General features: G+C 42.2%; 1 protein-coding gene and 1 non-coding gene across 2 annotated transcripts; one reads left to right on the forward strand and one right to left on the reverse strand.

Moving 5' to 3' along the window:
* Positions 1 to 1,200: 1,200 nt before the first annotated feature.
* On the reverse strand, positions 1,201 to 17,430 carry PARP2 (poly(ADP-ribose) polymerase 2). The gene is made up of 16 exons (XM_005656314.4): positions 17,380 to 17,430; positions 16,335 to 16,484; positions 15,902 to 15,972; positions 14,552 to 14,602; positions 7,396 to 7,492; positions 6,887 to 6,962; positions 6,161 to 6,263; positions 5,235 to 5,397; positions 4,850 to 4,988; positions 3,528 to 3,591; positions 3,313 to 3,447; positions 2,928 to 3,055; positions 2,669 to 2,768; positions 1,915 to 2,013; positions 1,582 to 1,706; positions 1,201 to 1,465 (listed from the first exon to the last, which is right to left on the reverse strand). The coding sequence occupies exons 1-16, from the start codon at positions 17,420 to 17,422 to the stop codon at positions 1,306 to 1,308; spliced, it is 1,704 nt and encodes a 567-aa protein (XP_005656371.1). The 5' UTR covers positions 17,423 to 17,430; the 3' UTR covers positions 1,201 to 1,305.
* Positions 17,431 to 17,657: 227 nt separating this feature from the next.
* Positions 17,658 to 17,985, forward strand: LOC146401719 (Nuclear RNase P). The gene has a single exon (XR_014811551.1).
* The last annotated feature ends 549 nt before the right edge of the window (positions 17,986 to 18,534 follow it).

The raw sequence follows: 18,534 nt of genomic DNA on the forward strand, positions 1-18,534 counted from the left end.
GGATCTTTAACCTGCTGTGCCACAGTGGGAACTCTGAGTATTTTATTTTTGTATCTACATTTTTTTTTTTTCTTTAGGGACACAGGCATGGCATATGGAAGTTCCCAGGCTAGGGGTTAAATTGGAGCTATAGCTGCTGGCCTACACCACAGCCACAGCATCACAGGATCCAAGCCATGTCTGCAACCTATACCACAGCTCACGGCAACATGGGATCATTAACCCACTGAGCAAGGCCAGGGACTGAACCCACCTCCTCATGGATACTAGTCAGGTTCGTTACCCCTGACCCACGATGGTAACTCCTATATCTACATTCTTAAGAGGTACTGGTCTAGTTTTCTTGATATCTTTATCTGGTTTTGTATACTGCCTTATGGAATGAGCTGCAAAGCATTCCCTCTTCTTACATTTTTGTGAAAATGTAGTTTTAACAGCAGCATAGTATTTCAGTGAATGAATATATTTTACTTCCTTATTTATGGGTCTTTTTGCATTTAACAATTCTGCAGTGACATGATTTATGTAAATTTAATGTACACCTGTAATTTTTAGGTCAAAGAGTGTATACATTTAAAATTTTTGATAGATACTGGTATCTCTAAAGATTTACAGGCTATTGTTGTCATTTAAATAACCTTCACTGTTAACTATGGAATTATGTTGTGTGTATATGTTTATCTGTGTTGTATCTGTTTACAAACAGGAAGACTTTGGATCTGACTTAGGCTTTGGTACTTCTAAGATAGAGTGGGATACATCAAAATCAAAATCATTCTACTTCTCTCTCTTCCTCCTTGAGATGTATTTAGACTTAGTGACAGTCCTCCAAGTGCTTTCCAAATTTCTGGATATCTGCTGAAGCCGAGGATGCTAGGTGGTGAGAGACCTGATCTGCAGATGGTAAACGGGAAGATTTGTATGGGAAACAGTTCAGTCTTTGCTGCCTCCACCCTTTCTGTAATGTTACCTATCAAACTCCAGTTTGCAGAAAAACCATATTAAATGCAGAAAAGCATTAATGTCCATTAGTCTCCCTCAATGCATAGAGGCTATTTCACTGTGAAGGCACAGGATGCTGAGTGACCTGCAGCTAGCTGTGGGATATGCAAAGCAACTGTACTTTTTGTCCTGGAAAAGAAGATACACTAACATCAGAAGACATGTGCTTGTAGAAGTAAAGCCCAAAGAAGCCAGTGGTAGATCTGTACTATCTTTATTTCAGAAAATATAAGAAAATCAAAAGTACAACATGGTCTGTTTTCTTGCTTGAAGACTCTTCTCTGGTTTATTTAATATCAACATTTACCACAGCTGCAGAAAATTAAATTGAACCTTTAGGAGGTATCGCATACGGACCTGATTGGGGTTATAGACAACAAACTCATTGTAGTTGAGGGTATAACCCTCTGGATTCAGAATTCCTGTGTCACTTGCTGGTCCCAAGGGCACCGTACTCCCATTCCTGCCAAATGGAAGAAAGTATGTCAACATCTACCTCTGGTTCAGAAGCTGGGACCGAGAAAGTAGTCTTATCTGGCCAAAAGGAGTGCTCTGGCCCTCCAGGCTCTGCATACTTACAAGGTGATGGCACGTGAAGGACTGGGAGCCATCTTGCCCAGCCCCTTGGTGCTATGCTTGTCCTGAAGTAATCCTTCTGCCTCTGGATTGGCCCCTAATAGCTCATTACACTGACCTAGAGCTACCTGCAAAGCAAAACATCTTTGAACACTCATGTCCTCCTGAGAAATGGATGGCTCTAAAGCCGAACAGAAAATCCCATCAGTACTTCTCCTATTATAGCAGAAGAATGGAATGCAATGGAAACTGCACTTGGGTTCTCTCTCAAGTTCTCCAAGGTGAAAAATGAGAACTAATAATAAACTGGAGATCATAGATGTGCTCCTGCCTTACCTCTGATAAGAGCAGCAGTCCAGTATCCTTTAGGCGAGTGGCAAAGCAGTAATTAGCACTCTTGGAAGACATGTCAGCAAAGTAGATTCCTTTTCCAAACTGAAATATATAAATGAATAACAATAACAACTGCTTAACTCATTTAGAAAGGAGGCTCATACCAGTGTTCTATTATCTTGAACACAACACAGACCGTTCTCCATTTTCCCTCACAATCCTGTTCTAAAGAAAGCAGAGGCCCAATGAAATCTCTGCTTTCTGAGGGGAAGGGAGGGATATATTTAGGGGTTTAAGAAAGGAGGGTCATTGGAGTTCCCGTCGTGGCGCAGAGGTTAACGAATCCGACTAGGAACCATGAGGTTTCGGTCAATCCCTGGTCTCACTCAGTGGGTAAAAGATCTGGCGTTGCCGTGAGCTGTGGTGTAGGTTGCAGATGTGGCTCGGATCCCACGTTGCTGTGGCTCTGGCATAGGCCAGTGGCTACAGCTCCGATTGGACCCCTAGCCTGGGAACCTCCATATGCCGCAGGAGCGGCCCAAAGAAATAGCAAAAAGACACACACACACACACACACCAAAAAAAAAAAAAAAAAAAAAAAAAAAAAAAGGAGGGTCATAGTAAAAGTCAGAGTTATGAGTGAGCTGGTTTAATTTTTTGGAATGGCACCACCGAATCCTAACCTAGGGAGAAAAAAGCTTGAGAAAATTATGTCCTTTTCCTTTGTACCTGCTTGTAGGGTTCAGTTTCTACTCACCATGTAACCTGTTATGGGAGCTTCAGGTGGGGCAATTCGAAGCCCGTGGCTCAGGATTCCCACCCAGTTACTCAGCCTGGAACCATGCCATAGCAGCATCCTAAGGAAAAGCCATTATTATTGTACTCTCTGTTGCTTTCCTGCAAACAAAGGCCACAAGCATAAAAAAAGCCAACCGCTGTCCCTACCATCCTTCTAAGTCCTATAACTGTACTTCAGGCAAGGGACTGTCCTCCCAAACCCAAAGCTAAAAGGAGACCTGTTAGGTAGGTCCTCTCTGAAGGCTTCTTTCTCCCCCTCCTTCTCTACTTCAAAAACATCCAGCAAGGTCATGGTATAGTCACTGTGTGTGGGAGCATGGGTAGACTGTAGGTACTGGGAAATCACCTGTGAAAAAGAGTGAAAGAAATGGCTGATGTGGACTCTAGAGGAGAGCAGGCCAAGCTGAAGAACCTCAGGGCTTCTGGTATAAATTGGCCCAAATATCTCACCAGGTAGCTAGAAAGACCCCACCTTCCCAGATTCCTAGTAAATAGAAATTCTGCCCTATACTAAAGTCTTCTCTTCACCAGAAGCAGTCAGAACAGGGTGGAGAAGGGTTGATCTCAATGGTATAAAAATAAATAATCATTTTTCTTACTTACTTTGAATTCGTTACTCTCATGGTCTAAAGGGTGCAAAGCACAATGTAGTTTTTTATAGTGCTGGTCCAATGGGTGTTCTGGGCTTTGCAGTTCTGTTTTCACCAGCTTAATGGCAATTTCAATGTCTCCCAAAGCCTGACGAGATGAGACAGAGTCAATGCAGGAAAAACCTGGGGCAATGAGATTTAATACTTCCCAATCCACACATATCTCACCTCTAGTAGCTGTAATTTGTCTAAGAGTTCTTGCTCTGTCCGGATTAATGGAGGAGTACGGAGTCTAAGGTCAGAGATATAAACAATAATTCTCTGATGTGTGGCCCAAAGGCACGTAATTTTAACTTCCAAATACATAAAGAGATATTATGTACATACTCTGCGTAAGATGAAACAAAAAACATACATTTTGACATTTGGGATGAGTTAAAATTCCTTTCTATGGGAACTTTTTAAAAATAAGATATACTGACATCAATAAGGAGTAGTATGGATAAAGTCCTATCTAGAAGCAGCAGTGGACCTGTTGACCCAACTCAAGGTTGTTCCTAGGTCCCAGTGCTCTATGAAGCAATAGAATAAAAATAAACACCAGGAGTTCCCGTCGTGGCACAGTGGTTAACGAATCCGACTAAGAACCATGAGGTTGCGGGTTCGATCCCTGCCCTTGCTCAGTGGGTTAACGATCCGGCGTTGCCGTGAGCTGTGGTGTAGGTTGCAGACGCGGCTCGGATCCCGCCTTGCTGTGGCTCTGGCGTAGGCCGGTGGCTACAGCTCCGACTGGACCCCTAGCCTGGGAACCTCCATATGCCGCGGGAGCGGCCCAAGACATAGCAAAAAATAAAAAAAAAAAAAAAAAAAAAAAAAACACCAGAATGCAAAATCAATAAAGATAAAATGTATTTTATATACCTAGTATCATTTGAGTTCATAGAAATAGTGTTAGTGTGTTACAGTTACCTAAAGAATAGGGAATGGGGCGGGGGGGGGGGTGCCTGAAGGTATGTCACATGTTGGTTGGATAACTTGACCCACTCTCTCTTGAATTGGCAACTTCCATGTGGTGAGAGAATACGGTCATAATCAGGCCAGGAGATTGCATCCCATATTTGTAAACTGATTAAATAGGCTATCTATAAATCATTTTGGCTCTATATCTGTTCATGATAATCACTTAGAAATGAAAAATAAAAAAGATTATAGTTGCTGCTGAGTGTTGTAGCTGATATGGTTGGGCAGAAGACCAAGGCAGGGAGCTCCCGTTGTGGCTCAGTGGAAACAAATTTGACTAGTATCCATGAGGACGCCGGTTCGGTCCCTGCCCTTGCTCAGTGGGTTAAGGATCCAGCATTGCTGTGAGCTGTGGTACAGGTTGCAGATGCAGCTAGGATCTGGCATTGCTGGGGCTGTGATGTAGGCCAGTGGCTATAGCTCCGATTCAAACCCTAACGTGGAAACCTCCGTATGCTGCAGGTGTAGCCCTATGAAAAAAAAAAAAGAAGACAATAAGACCGAGGCAAAGTTAACAGCATGGGCCTTACCCAAAGTCATGTGGGATTCTGGTGTAAAATTCATTGCACGCGTCCACAAGAGCTCGTCCATGCTGGCCAGCCCGAATACAATCCTCAATCTTCTTAAGAGACTGGTAACCTGCCTTGATTTGTGCCACTGTCAGCTTCCCTGCAGGCCCAGCCAGAGATCAGACTCCACCACTAGGGCCCCATCCTGTAAAGTGTATTTATGTCCCTGCCAACAAAGACTCTCACCTTTCAGCTTTCAAAATTAATCCTCCTCCCCTGCCCACAGCCTCTTACCCCAAATCTCTATACAGTAATAGCAAGCTTTATATCATATCAGTGATAATAAATCCGTTAAAGGAACTAGCAACATGAAGTGAGAATGCTGGATAGGAATCTGAAGTCCTACCAAGTGGGGCTTTCTTGGTATCGTATTTCATTTCTACCATCATCTCTTCCATGGCCTGGACGTTACAGATCAACTTTATCAGCTCCTGTACACGAAGATCTAGCTGTGACTCTGGTTTCAAGGGAGATTTAAGAGATTCTTCTTTTTTTGTTTCCTCTTCACTCTATAGCAAAAACCAAACAAACAAAAAAACCCCCAACTATAAAATCTCAAAGAATCTACTTTATCCTCGCTGCAGGGACTGGCTCTACAATACTCCTGGTGAGTGAACATCAGCCTCTGCCTGAACCTAAGCCCAGTCCATTATTAACTACTTAGAGTACCCAATGTGATTTCCACCTTCTAATCCTAATTCTGCCTCTCATAGTTAACCAACCACTCAGAATAAGTCTTAAAAGGCTGTCCTAATGTGAAGTTAAATTTGTAAAGACGGTTATTATATCTCAAATCTTCTCACCTTAAAAAGATTGATTTCTCCATTTTTCAGATAGTTGATAGTTTTCAGGAAAGATCTTTTTAGCATCCTGGTTGCACCTTAACACTCAAAATTGATTTTTTTTTTTTTAAACTGTGTTGTATAGCCAGAAGTGAAGGCAACTTTAAATGTAGTTTTATCAGTTTAACTGTTTCTTCTCACTTGATCCAATATTAAATTTCTGGAAATAGGACCTAGGATTTTGTAAGATCCTTAATAAATAACAGAGACTAGAAAAGCACATTCTATCTTCTACAGTCCCTTTAAGATTACAAAGATCAGTGAAGCTTCCCCCTGAGGGAACTGTAATCTTTCTTTAGGTGGGAAAGAACAAGACTTAAGCTATCCTGGCCTGTTCTGGTCTAGGACCTTCTCTAAGTCACTCTGCTAGGCGTCACCCTGGTTAAGAGGAAACGGTTTTCCACTAAATGTATATATAGTCAGAGTTTACCTGTTCATTGGTGGTATAGTCCATATGTAGCATATCATATTTTCCAGGCACCTTTTCAAACTTCTCACGATCCTCCCAATTATTTTTTGTTTTGTCAAGGAATCTGTAAGTTCAAGGTGGTGAGAAAATCTTTCAAATAGGGTCTACTATGAGAGATGGGCTTACACTTATTTCCAACATTTCCAAACTTTAATCTCCTACAATATCAATGTTCCATAAATCTGGATTTTAAATTATAACCCTGAATGGACAGAAAAGCTCTGGAGACAAAGGGAACAACAACAACAACAAAAACAAAAAAAAAAAAAAAAAAAAAAAAAAAGGAAAAAAAGGACCCCAAATATCACAAAAGTCACTGAGATTTAAGAAAAAAGACCCATATTCAATCTTTCTCTCAGAAAGAAACATTCCCAGAGACTCTAGAAAGTTTTTCATATCACAGTAAAAAGAATTTTTTAAGCTGTAGCTGGATAGTCTCACCTCAGTTTCCCCAAATTTCCTAAATTGTTGGTCATATGCCGAATATATTAGTTGCTTCAGTTTTCAGTCAATTTCATGGTTCCAGGTGATTTAATCGCTAGCTAAGGACCCAGTTTAGTGCTCCAGTCATACAATGTCAGTGGAAAGACATTATCATTTAAGCCAAACCACACTTAGAAAATTCTTAAAGAAGATATATTCAAGAAGAAGGATATATATTTTTTTGTATTCATTTCTTGCACTCACTTTTTTTGAAAGATTTCCTTGGCCTTGTTGAGGTCCCCTGAACAAGCCACCAAGCTATGCTGCCCCATTTTCCCAACTGCAAAGTAAATACCACATATAAGATGGTTCCCTGCCCCTGCCCCCAACCCAAGGAAAGCTCTCTAACAGGAACAAGCCAGCTCTCTAAGGTCTCTCTGCTTAGCATTCGACAAATGGAAGGGAAGAAGGGAAGGAGGAAAATGTGAAAGGGCTTGGGGACTGATCCTGTTGATTAGTAAGCCGCTAACTGTCAGAGCCTCTGAACAGCACTAGCATCCAAGCTGCATGGAGTTCTCAGCCTCAACAGGCTGCTCTTAGCTTTTCCACTGGGAACTTGCTAACGAGGATGCCTGCCACTCCTCCATTTCAAGTAGTACAGATTCCTGAGCCTCTTTTAGGTTACAGAGACTCCATTTCACTTTTGGCTAATCTCTAAGCTGCTTCTGGCTTTTTGAATAACCCCTCGTAAAATCCATAATAAAAGTCATTACCTCGGCCCCATCTCATCCAAACACTGAAGTTCCTCTGGGCATCATCTTCTAACAGCTGAATCAGATAATACTTGTTGTTGTTGAACTGGAGATTGGTCTATGAGAGAAATACAAACATAAAAGGACAAAGGCATGCAAATGGAAGCCACACAGACCAATGGCTTTTCTTTGATCAGAGGAGCCAGTAATTTCCATGAGGAAAGGATAGCATGGGCTGAGAAAATCAGGTTCATGTAAGAGTAAGCATATAAGAAAGGCAGGATAGGGTTTCTACATTAAACTTTCAATTCCTGGGAATTAATGGCTGGAAGCTTCCTAAAACCTCACCCCGACCTCAAATATCCTATATTAATTGGCTCCTCTGTTTTTTCCTGCCTCACCTCCCTCCACAGGTATTTCCAAGATATTTCCATATGTGTTTTCCAGCTCCCAATCCATTCCTAATCATTATTTTCCAAATGAAAACAATGTGGATGCCACAAGGATCTGTAACTATTATGCATGTTTGTTTAGATAACTTACTCTTTTTAACAGTTTTACTTACAGCTTTGGTTTGTCAGCTGCAGTGATTTGACAATGAGCTGAGAGCAGGATAAGGTTAGGAAGAGGTGGCGAAGAGGCAGAAACCACTGCCACACCAGTCCCATAGCTAATGTGACCTGACTTGGAGACATTCAGAGAAAATGTGACTAGCATCTAAAAGGAGGCATCCTGTAAGTAACTTACTCCGAGTGAAGAGAGGGAACAGTCTATGGTAAGGAACAGCAGCTTGTATGGTGAGGCCAAGCCCTGGTTATCTAGGTACTCGTCTTTGTTAAGTGTGTTGCCTGTTCCTACCTCCTGGCTACTCACATTATAAAGTCACAGGATGGAAGAATAAAAGGGGGCCTTAAAAGCTCTTTGATCTGCTCACGATATTTTAAGTGAAAGAAGCGATAACAAAGGAATACTAAGTAGCTGTTTAAAGGATATATGATGGATCAATAAATTCAAATACAAAGATATATTCAGGAAATTCATTAACCAGACATGTGTAGTATCTATTCAAAACAACAAAAATAAAAAGGAAAAGATTAAAAAGAAAAAAAAAAGAATGTTAGCATCATGGTGGAGAAAGATGCTCCCTTCATTTCTCTCCTTCAATTTACAACCAGTAAAAGATCCACGACTCAACAAAGGTGCCTCTGTACACCACAATGGACTCCAGAGAATTCCACACATCTGTACATCTGAAGGTGGCTAGACTGGAACACACAGAGGAGGTGGAGCCTAGGGAACAGTGGAGGCGGTGGCTGCAATCGTGGTTCCTCAGCCATGGCAGATGACCCCATGGCCTCTCAGAACCCAGTAGCAGCAGGTGAGGTGGTGCATAGCAATCTGGTCTCCTGGTGCACTGGTGCTGGTGGCCACAGGCAACTGGGCAGCAGTGACAGGGGAGCCTATGATTCTGTCCTTGCTGTGGAAGGCCCATGACTCTGGCTCTTGCACTTTTGCCCTCAGTGGCAGCTCCCTGCCAAATGCAATAATACCATACACCAGAAAGGCACTGGCAACCAGCTCCTCACTCCCTTTTCCCTGAGGTGGAACCTGTGACTCAGGAGATTCCAGATGCACAGAAGCTCCTGCCATCCTGGTGCCCCAGGTGGTGATGCCAGTGATGTGGCATCAACAAAGCACCAACGTCTTTGGAGGCACAGTAGCGATGAAGGGGGCACCGAGTGACCCCTCTGACAGAGGTGATGGCCAGTGGAAAGAGCTCTCAAATATAATCAGAGGCAGGTCAGATAAGAAACACCAAAAACTTGTGCTACAGCACCATCTGCTGGAAAGCTACAGAAAGGCCTTCTAATTGAGCAATCTGTTAAAGCTTTACCTAAGTGAGAAAGGTGTTCTACTTCAAAGGTGATGGCAGAGGAACAACTTATCAAACACCAAGAAAAACCACAGTTACACTGTATCACAAAAAGAAAATGACACTTCTCCAGAAACCACTGCCATCTGATACAGAATACAAAATAGCTGTTATGAAGAAACTTAATGAGCTACAGGAAAACTCAGAAAGCAAACTCAATGAGCTGAGGAATAAAATTAATGAACAGAAATACTTTACTGAAGAGACTGAAACTCTGAAAAATAATCAAGCATAAATTCTGGAGCTGAAGAATAAAGAGGATGAGAAATGCATTAGAAAGCACTGGAGGAGTTCCCGTCGTGGCGCAGTGGTTAACGAATCCAACTAGGAACCATGAGGTTGCAGGTTCGGTCCCTGCCCTTGCTCAGTGGGTTAAGGATCCGGCGTTGCCAGGAGCTGTGGTGTAGGTTGCAGATGCGGCTCAGATCCCGAGTTGCTGTGGCTCTGGCGTAGGCTGGCAGCTACAGCTCCAATTCGACCCCTAGCCTGGGAACCTCCATATGCCGCGGGAGCGGCCCAAGAAATAGCAAAAAGACAACAACAACAACAACAACAACAACAACAACAACAACAACAAAAGAAAGCACTGGAAATGGAGCAGACCATATGAATGAAAGAGTGAGCTCAAAGATAGAAATCTAGGAAAGATACAGCAAAGAGAAGATATTAAGAAAAAAATGAGGAAATTTTATAAGAACTATCTGACTCTTTTAGGAAGGGTAACATTAGGGAAATGGGTATCTCAGAAGGAGCAGAGATTGTGAAAGGAGTAGAGAGTTTACTTAAAGAAATAATAGCTGAGAACTTCCCAAACCCTGGGGAAGAAAACTGATATACAAGTCCATGAAGCTAACTGCTTTAACACAAAAAGATCTTCTACAGGATACATTACATTAGAATTGTCAAAAGTCAAAATTTAAAACAAACAAACAAACAAAAAAAACACTGTCAAAGATTTTTGTAGTTTCTGTCATGGTGCAGCGGAAATGAATCTGACAAGGAACCATGAGGTTGCGGGTTTGATCCCTGGCTTTGCTCAGTGGGTTAAGGATCGAGCATCGCCATGAGCTGTGGTGTAGGTTGCAGACTCGGCTTGCATCCTGCATTGCTGTGGCTCTGGCGTAGCTCAACAGCTACAGCTCCGATTTGACCTCTAGCTTGAGAACCTCCATATGCAGCAGGTGTGGCCCTAAAAAATAAACAAACAAAAAAACAACAAAAAAAAGTCAATGATAACAGATTTTTAAAGACAACCAGGAGAAAAGGATGGTCATCTAAAAAGGAATCCCGATTAGGCTATCAGATTTCTCAGCAGAAACTCTACAGGGCAGGAAGGAGTGGAATGACATTCTCAAAATACTGCAAGATGACAACTGTTAGTCAAGAATATTCAATCTAGAAAAGTTATCATTCAGATATGAGGGAGGAAAAAGGCTTTCTCAGACAAACAAGAGCTGAGGGAGTTTATCACCACTACACCTGCCTTACAAGAAATGTTGAAAGGAGCTTTTCTACCTGAAACAAAAACGCAAAAGTACACAAAACTTTAATGTGACAAAGAGACAGAATCGGAAAACTGCAACTCTCTACAAAATAGGTTTTAAACAGTTTATTATAACATAAATGTTAAAGGGGGGAAAAGCAAAAAAAAAAAAAACAAAAAAAAAAACTAGGTACTTCAATTTTTAACTCACAACATAAAAAAGGATAATTTGAGACAATAAAAACATAAAAGGGGAAGAGGAAGAGGATGGAACCCACACAGGCAAATGTAGGTAAGATGTTACTGGCAGAAAAAGGACTATTTTGTCTAAGAGATGTTAAACTAAAATTGCCAATCAAAAGACACAGAGTGGCTGGATGGATTAAAAAAATAAGACCCACCTATGTGCTGCCTCCAGGAGACTCATCTCAGCTCTAAAGACAAACACAGGCTCAAAGAGAAGGGACAGAAGATGATACTCCAAGCAAACGGCAGCCAAAAGAAAGCAGGACTAACTAATACATTAAACAAAATAGTCCAGGAAAAAAAGGTAGCAAGAGACAAAGATGGACAGTATATAATGACAAAGGGGACAAATCACTGAGAAGACACAAAAGTTATTAATATCTACATATAGAAAACACACACGCACCTAATATAGGAGCGCCAGAATAGATAAAGCAATCATTAACAGACCTAAACTGACAGCAACAAAATAAAGTTGAAGTCTTTTAACACCCAAATTCCATCAATGGATAGAATATCCAGACATAAAGTCAACAAGGAAATAGGAGCCTTCAGTGAAACATTAGATCTGATGGATTTGATAGAGTAGTACAGAACATTATATCCAAATGCAGCAGAAAACACATTCCTCTCAAGTGCACATGAAACATTCTTAAGAATACACATTAAGCTACAAGTCTCGATAAATTTAAGAAGACTGAAATCATATAAAAAACTTTTCTGATTACACTGCATGAAACCATTCCAGCAGTGTAGAAATCAACTGTAAGAAGAAAGCTGGGAGTTTGCATTGTGGTGCAGCAGAAATGAATCTGACTAGTATCCATGAGGATGCGGGTTTGTTTCCTGGCCTCCCTCAGTGGGTTAAGGATCTGGTGTTGCTGTAAGCTGTGGTGTAAGTCACAGGTGTGGCTCATATCTGGTGTTGCTGTGGCTGTGGTGTAGACCGGCAGCTGTAGCTCTGTTTCGACCCCTAGCCTGGGAATCTCCGTATGCCTCGGGTGTGGCCTTAAAAAGCAAAAAAAGCAAGAAAGAAAGCTGAAAAAAAATCACAAATATGTGAAGAATAAACAATGCACTACTAACCAATACGCTACTGAAAAACTGCTGGGTCAACAAAGAAATCAAAGCAGAAATTTAAAAAGAACTGAAGAGAAAATGAAAATATGACATGCCAAAATCTATGGGATGCAGCAAAAGAGTTACTAAGAGGGAAGTTTATACAGGCCTACCTCAAGAAACAAGAAAAATCCCAAATAAACAATCTAACTTCACACCTAAAGGAACCAGAAGAAGAGTAAATGAAGCCCCAAGTCAGTAGAAGGAAATAATAAAGATCAAGTAGGAATAAATGAAAGAGAGACTGGGAGTTCCTGTGGTGGTGCAGTGTTTAACAAATCCGACTAGGAACCATGAGGTTGAGGGTTTGATCCCTCACCTTGCTCAGTGGGTTAACGATCCGGCGTTGCTGTGAGCTGTGGTGTAAGTCGCAGATGCGGCTCGGATCCCGTGTTGCTGTGGCTCTGGTGCAGGCCGGAGGCTACAGCTCTGATTCGACCCCTAGCCTGGGAACCTCCATATGCCATGGGAGCTGCCCTAGAAAAGGCAAAAAGACAAAAAAAAAAAAAAAAAAAAAAAAAAAAAAAGAAAGAGAGACTAAAAGGACAATAGTAAAGATCAATGAGACTAAGAGCTGGCTCTTTGAAAAGAAAAAAAAAAAATTTGACAAACTTCTAGATATACTCATCAGAAAAAGAGAAAGGCTCTGATAAATGAAATCAGAAATGAAAGAGGAGAAAAAACAATGGTACCACAGAAATACAAAGGATTATGAAAGAATATTGTGAAGCACTCTACACCAACAACCGGACAACCTAGAAGAAATGGACAAATCTTAGTATCATACAACCTTCCAAGACTGAATCTTGAATAGAAGAAAGTATGAATAGACCAAACTCTCGTAAAGAAGTTGAAATAGTAATCAAAAACCTCCTTAAAACAAAAGTCCAGGATCAGACAGCTTCCCAGATGAATTCTACCAAACATTCAAAGGGGATTTAATACCAATTCTTCTCAAATTCTTCCAAAAAATTAAAGAGAGGGGGAATACTTTCTAACTCATTTTACGAGGCCAACATTACCCTGATACCAAAACCAGACAAGGACAACACAAAAGAAGAAAACTGGCAGCCCATATCTCTGATGAACATCGAGAACTGAACAGTGACAGAAACTAAATTTTTGGTGGTGAGCACCCTGTAGTATATACAGAAGTAGAAACACAATGCTGTGCATGTGAAACTTAAAAAATGTTATAAACCAATGTTACCTCAAAAAAAAAATAAATTTAAAAAAGGAAAAAATTTTAACTATATAAAAACCTAAAACTTGAACAAGGCCAAAAAGTATTCCATAAGGAAAATCAAAAGGCAAATGACAAATCTGGAAAAGATATAAGCAATTTTTGCTATAAACGAATGACTATCCTCCATATTATATAAAGGTTCTCAAAGCCTGTAAGAAAAAGATCAACAACCTATTAGAAAATGTGCAAAATGATACAAATAGAGTTCATAGGTATTCTGTGTGTGTGTGCGCGCATGTGTGTCTTTTAGAGCCACACCTGTGGCATATGAAAGTTCCCAGGCTAGGGGCTGAAGTGTAGCTTCGGGTGCCAGCCTACACCACAGCCACAGCAACAAAGGATCCAAGCGGCATCTGTGGTCTATACCACACCACAGCTTACAGCAGCGCCGGATCTTTAACTCACTGTCTTCATGGATCCTAGGGATCAAACCCATGTCCTCACGGATCCTAGTTGGGTTGTTAACCACTGAGCCACAACGGGAACTCCAGAGTTAATAGGTGTAATAGAAGACATAAAATCCAGAGATCTCTTGTGGCACAGCGGGTTGAGGATCCAGTGTTGTGATTGCAGTGGTTCAGGCTACTGCTGTGGTGTGGGTTCAATCCCTGGCCTGGGAACTTTCAAATGCTGCCGGAACAGCAAGCCCCCCGCCCCCCCTTTTCTTTTAAAGAAGGAAAAAAAGGCCTAAAATCTGCTAAAAGATCTGCTTCTCACAGAGGACTCCACGATCAGGTAGAGTGCACTAGGGCTGAGCACTTGGGAGTATGAATCTCTAGGGGTTAATGTAAGGGATTTCAAAATTAATAATCTGGGCACTGGGACACTGCTCTCAATAGTTATCAGGAGGGAGTTCTTGTCCGGACTCAGTGGAAACAAATCTGACTAGCATTAATGAGGATGCCAAGTTTGATCCCTGGCCTTGCTCAGTGGGTTAAGGATCCCATGGTGCCGTGAGCTATGGTGTAGGTCACAGATGTGGCTGGGGTCCAGTGTTGCTGTGGCTGTGGTGTAGGCCAGCAGCTATAGCTCCAATTCGACCCCTAGCCTGGGAACCTCCATATGCCGAGAGTGCGGCCCTAAAAAGACAAAGAAAAAAAAAAAGTTATCAAGAAAAAATTCTCAGAAATAGAATAGTTTCTTCCCTTACCTGATTTAGCATGACATCATAGACATCATTCCCCTCACAGTATACATGGGCCTAGAGAGAAAAGAAAAAAACTGATGACATCTGTATAGTCCCAACCCTGATGAGATCCTAAGTGAGGCTCTAAAGTTTCTTGCCTCAAGGTATCTTTCCCCTGCACTATCAACATGTATCTTCCAGAGAAAGAAATGCAAAAGTACATTCTCCTACACTTAAGTTGTCATTCCTATAAGGAAAACCTGTTGCCTTTTTGTAATTACAGAAACACAAATGATTCTAACTCAGTTAAAGGAAACCCACTCCAGTGGAAGCCTTTTTTATCTTCAAATCCTTTTTCTATTCCTCAGTAACTTATGCCACACGAGGGTACAGTTTCCCATCAGAACATTGATAATGATATAATTAACTAATTGAGAAAAAGAATGAGGTATGGAAAGCTGATGAAAACCCTGAAGTTAACCATGTTAAAAACACCTTACTACCCCTAAACCCCACCACTCCTGTCTTTCAGCCTTGGAGAAAATTAATCACCAGTAGTATTTTTTTTTTTTTTTGTCTTTTTGTCTTTTTGTTGTTGTTGCTATTTCTTGGGCCGCTCCCGCGGCATATGGAGGTTCCCAGGCTAGGGGTTGAATTGGAGCTGTAGCCACCGGCCTACACCAGAGCCACAGCAACGCTGGATCCGAGCCGCGTCTGCAACCTACACCACAGCTCACGGCAACACCGGATCCTTAACCCACTGAGCAAGGGCAGGGACCAAACCCGCAACCTCATGGTTCCTAGTCGGATTCGTTAACCACTGCGCCACGCCGGGAACTCCACCAGTAGTATTTTGAAGAGGATTCTCTCTCTTTTATTTTTACTTTTTTGCTTTTTAGGGCTGCACCTGCAGCATATGGAGGTTCCCAGGCTAGGAGTCAAATGGGAGATACAGTGATGAGCCTACACTACAGCCGCTGGCCTACGCCACAGCAACACCAGATCTGAGCCTCATCTGCAACCTACACTACAGCTCATGGCAATGGTAGCGAGCTGAGCGAGGCCAAGGATGGAACCTGCAACCTCATGGTTACTGGTCAGATTCATTTCTGCTGGGCCAATGGGAACTCCTCTCCCTCTCCCTCTCTTTTTTTTTTTTGTCTGCTGGTGGCAAATGGAAGATCCCTGGCTAGGGAACCTGTGCCACAGCAGTGACCTGAACCACTGCAATGATAATACCAGATCCTTAACCCACTGTGCCACAAGGGAACTCCCTTGGAGAGGATTCTTAAAATGGATACTAGTAATGTTTCAGACAGGAATCTCAATAACAAGGAAGAACTGCTCTCTGAGAAATCAATGGGAGTCTCTCACCTTTCCCACCTTGGCTGTGCACTCTGGGTCCACTGGAGCTTTGCCCTTTAACAGCAAGGTCTTCACAGACTCTGAGGAAAGACAGATACATAACACATGTACTTCGACGGAAGTCAAAAACAGCTGTCATGGTTAGATGGAAACCTGTCATAATGAACTTTGCCCTTCCCAAGTACAGCAGTGAAACAAGTGCTGATTCAGAAGGTGATGGAAATGGGAAGGGCTATAATAGACCTTATCTACCCAGGTCTCAGTTTATCTCAGATACATGAAACTGAACATTTTGAGAAAGTAGATTAGTTGTACGGTATGCCCCACAGGTAGAAAGTTAATTATATCTTCAAGAAAGGAAGAGATAAGAGTTGAAAGAACAAGATATCCCCTAGCCTCACCCCTCCCAGGAACACTCTTGCTGGCAGATGTTCTCTCTGACCTTGCTTGTCTTCTGTCCTGTCATTGTCAGCCTTTCCTCCAGCCACAGGCTCCCTTTTCACCTGCTGCCTCTGACATCTTCGAATTTTCTTTGCAGGAGGAGTGTCTTCTGTAGCTGTTTTGCCATTAATTTTTGCAGCTTCATTTAATGCTATGGGCAAGACAAATGGACAAAGCAGCAAAAGAAAGAATGAGTACACAATGAAAAAAACACCTTTTGAAAGAAATGGATTGCGATGGTTTTGTAAATTTACAAAAAGAGTAATAACTGCCGCATCACCGTTCTTGAAAACAGTCTGAGTTCCTGAATTGCTGTTCTAGCCAAATAAAACAAAATAAAATAAAATGAAGCCTTGAGGCTCTTGTAAGACCATGCCTGAGGCATGATTCTCTTCTGCCTGTTTATCTCTTCTGTTTACTGGTGTCCCATCCCCCAAACTCCCTAAGGTGGTAGCAGAGTGCTCCGAAGTCTGTGCCTAACTAGGAGCCCAGCCCTGTCTTTTTCTAGTTGTGGAATCTTAAGTTGTTTCATCTCTTTGTACTTCAGTTGCCCCAACTGAAAAATCCAGAGGATGACAACAACAATATGGAATTTGTAGGGTGGAGCAATACATTAAGAACACAATATACAGAGAGATAGAGTATCTCATCATAAATCAATTGTATGAGCTGCATTTTATCATCTCTGAAACTGGATGCATTTTACAAGTGATAATTTACAAGCAGTGAATCATGTTTTAACTGGAAGCGTTTTTCTTTGCTTGGTGCTACATAAAATAATTAGACACCTTATAATTAATTTTTTAGATTGTATGACATTAGATATTTAAAATAGTGTTGGCACCAGGCTAGTTGTTATAGATCAACAACCTGTTATACACAATTCTGCAATCCAAAAAGCTCTTAAAACTGATTGTCAAAGTACAGCACCAAAACAAGTGCTGATTCAGAGGGCGATGGAAACGGGAAGGGCTACAGTTGACAGCACCGTTCATTTTCCGACTTCCCGCCTCCCGGCATTCCGCCCCCAGCAAAGTGCTCCGAACCTCGCGTCCGGCGGCTGCAGGTCCCTCTCCCGCGCGCAGCCATGGATCCCTAACATCGACGTCATCAACCACTTCCTAGGAATCTGCCGGCGCAGTCTCAAGGCGGGAACATGTATTGCGCGTGCGTCCTGGAGCGAAGCTGCCTGCACCGGACGGGGACGAACGCGCCACAATATTTGCATGTCGCAATGTCTTATGGGAAATCACCATAACTATGAAATCTCTCTACTTATGGGAGTTTTATAAGTGCTCACAGAAGCAGTTTTCCTACGTAGGGCGGAGAGAAGCTCATCGGTGGGGCTACGCGCTGAGTGCATTCAGTCACTCTACCCCATGTCCCTTGGGAAGGTCTGAGACTAGGGCCAAGAGCGGCCCTAACAGGGCCCTCCCTGAATCTCAGGGAGGTGAGTTCCCAGAGAACGGGTCTCCGCGCGAGGGCAGACTGGGCAGGAGATGCCATGAGACCCCGCCTTTGAGGAGGGGCCTGGCGGATGCCTCCTGAGCCGGAGCTTGGAACAGACTCACGGCCAGCGAAGTGAGTTCAATGGCTGAGGTGAGGTACCCCGTCAGGGGGCCTCATAACCCAATTCAGACTACTCTCCCTCCGACCTTCTTTTAAAGAAATGCATGATTTAAGCGCATCCTGTGTGTGAGCACTGATCTTCAATAAACGAACTTGAAATACACAGAAATATCTTTTGAGGCAAGGAATATCTTGAGGTAAGGAATGGGGGGGGTTCTCAAAGATATATAGTATAAGGGAAATATTGATAAATTTGATTATATTAAAATAGAGAAATTTTGGGAATTCCCATTGTGGCCCAGCAGTAACGAACCGGACTAGGATCCATGACGACATAGGTTCAATCCCTGGCCTTGTTCAGTGGGTCAGGGATCCGATATTACCCTGAGCTGTGGTATAGGTGACAGACGTGGCTTGGATCCTGTGTTGCTGTGGCCTGATTTGGCCTGGGAACTTTCATATGCCACGAGTGTGTCCCTAAAAAGCCAAAAAAAATTAAATTAAGAAATTTTGTTCATCAACATAAATGAAGAAATTTTTTCACTACTTGCATGCTGTTTGATTACAAATATTAAAAAAAATCGGAAGATACTGGGAGATAATTTTTTTAACTCAAAAAGGAAGCTTAGCAA

Source organism: Sus scrofa, chromosome 7, assembly GCF_054392235.1.
Source record: "Sus scrofa isolate SSC_HxYL_T2T_F1_AM1 chromosome 7, Sscrofa_HxYL_maternal_Yorkshire_Landrace_v2.0, whole genome shotgun sequence".
In the NCBI taxonomy this organism is placed as follows: Eukaryota; Metazoa; Chordata; class Mammalia; order Artiodactyla; family Suidae; genus Sus; species Sus scrofa.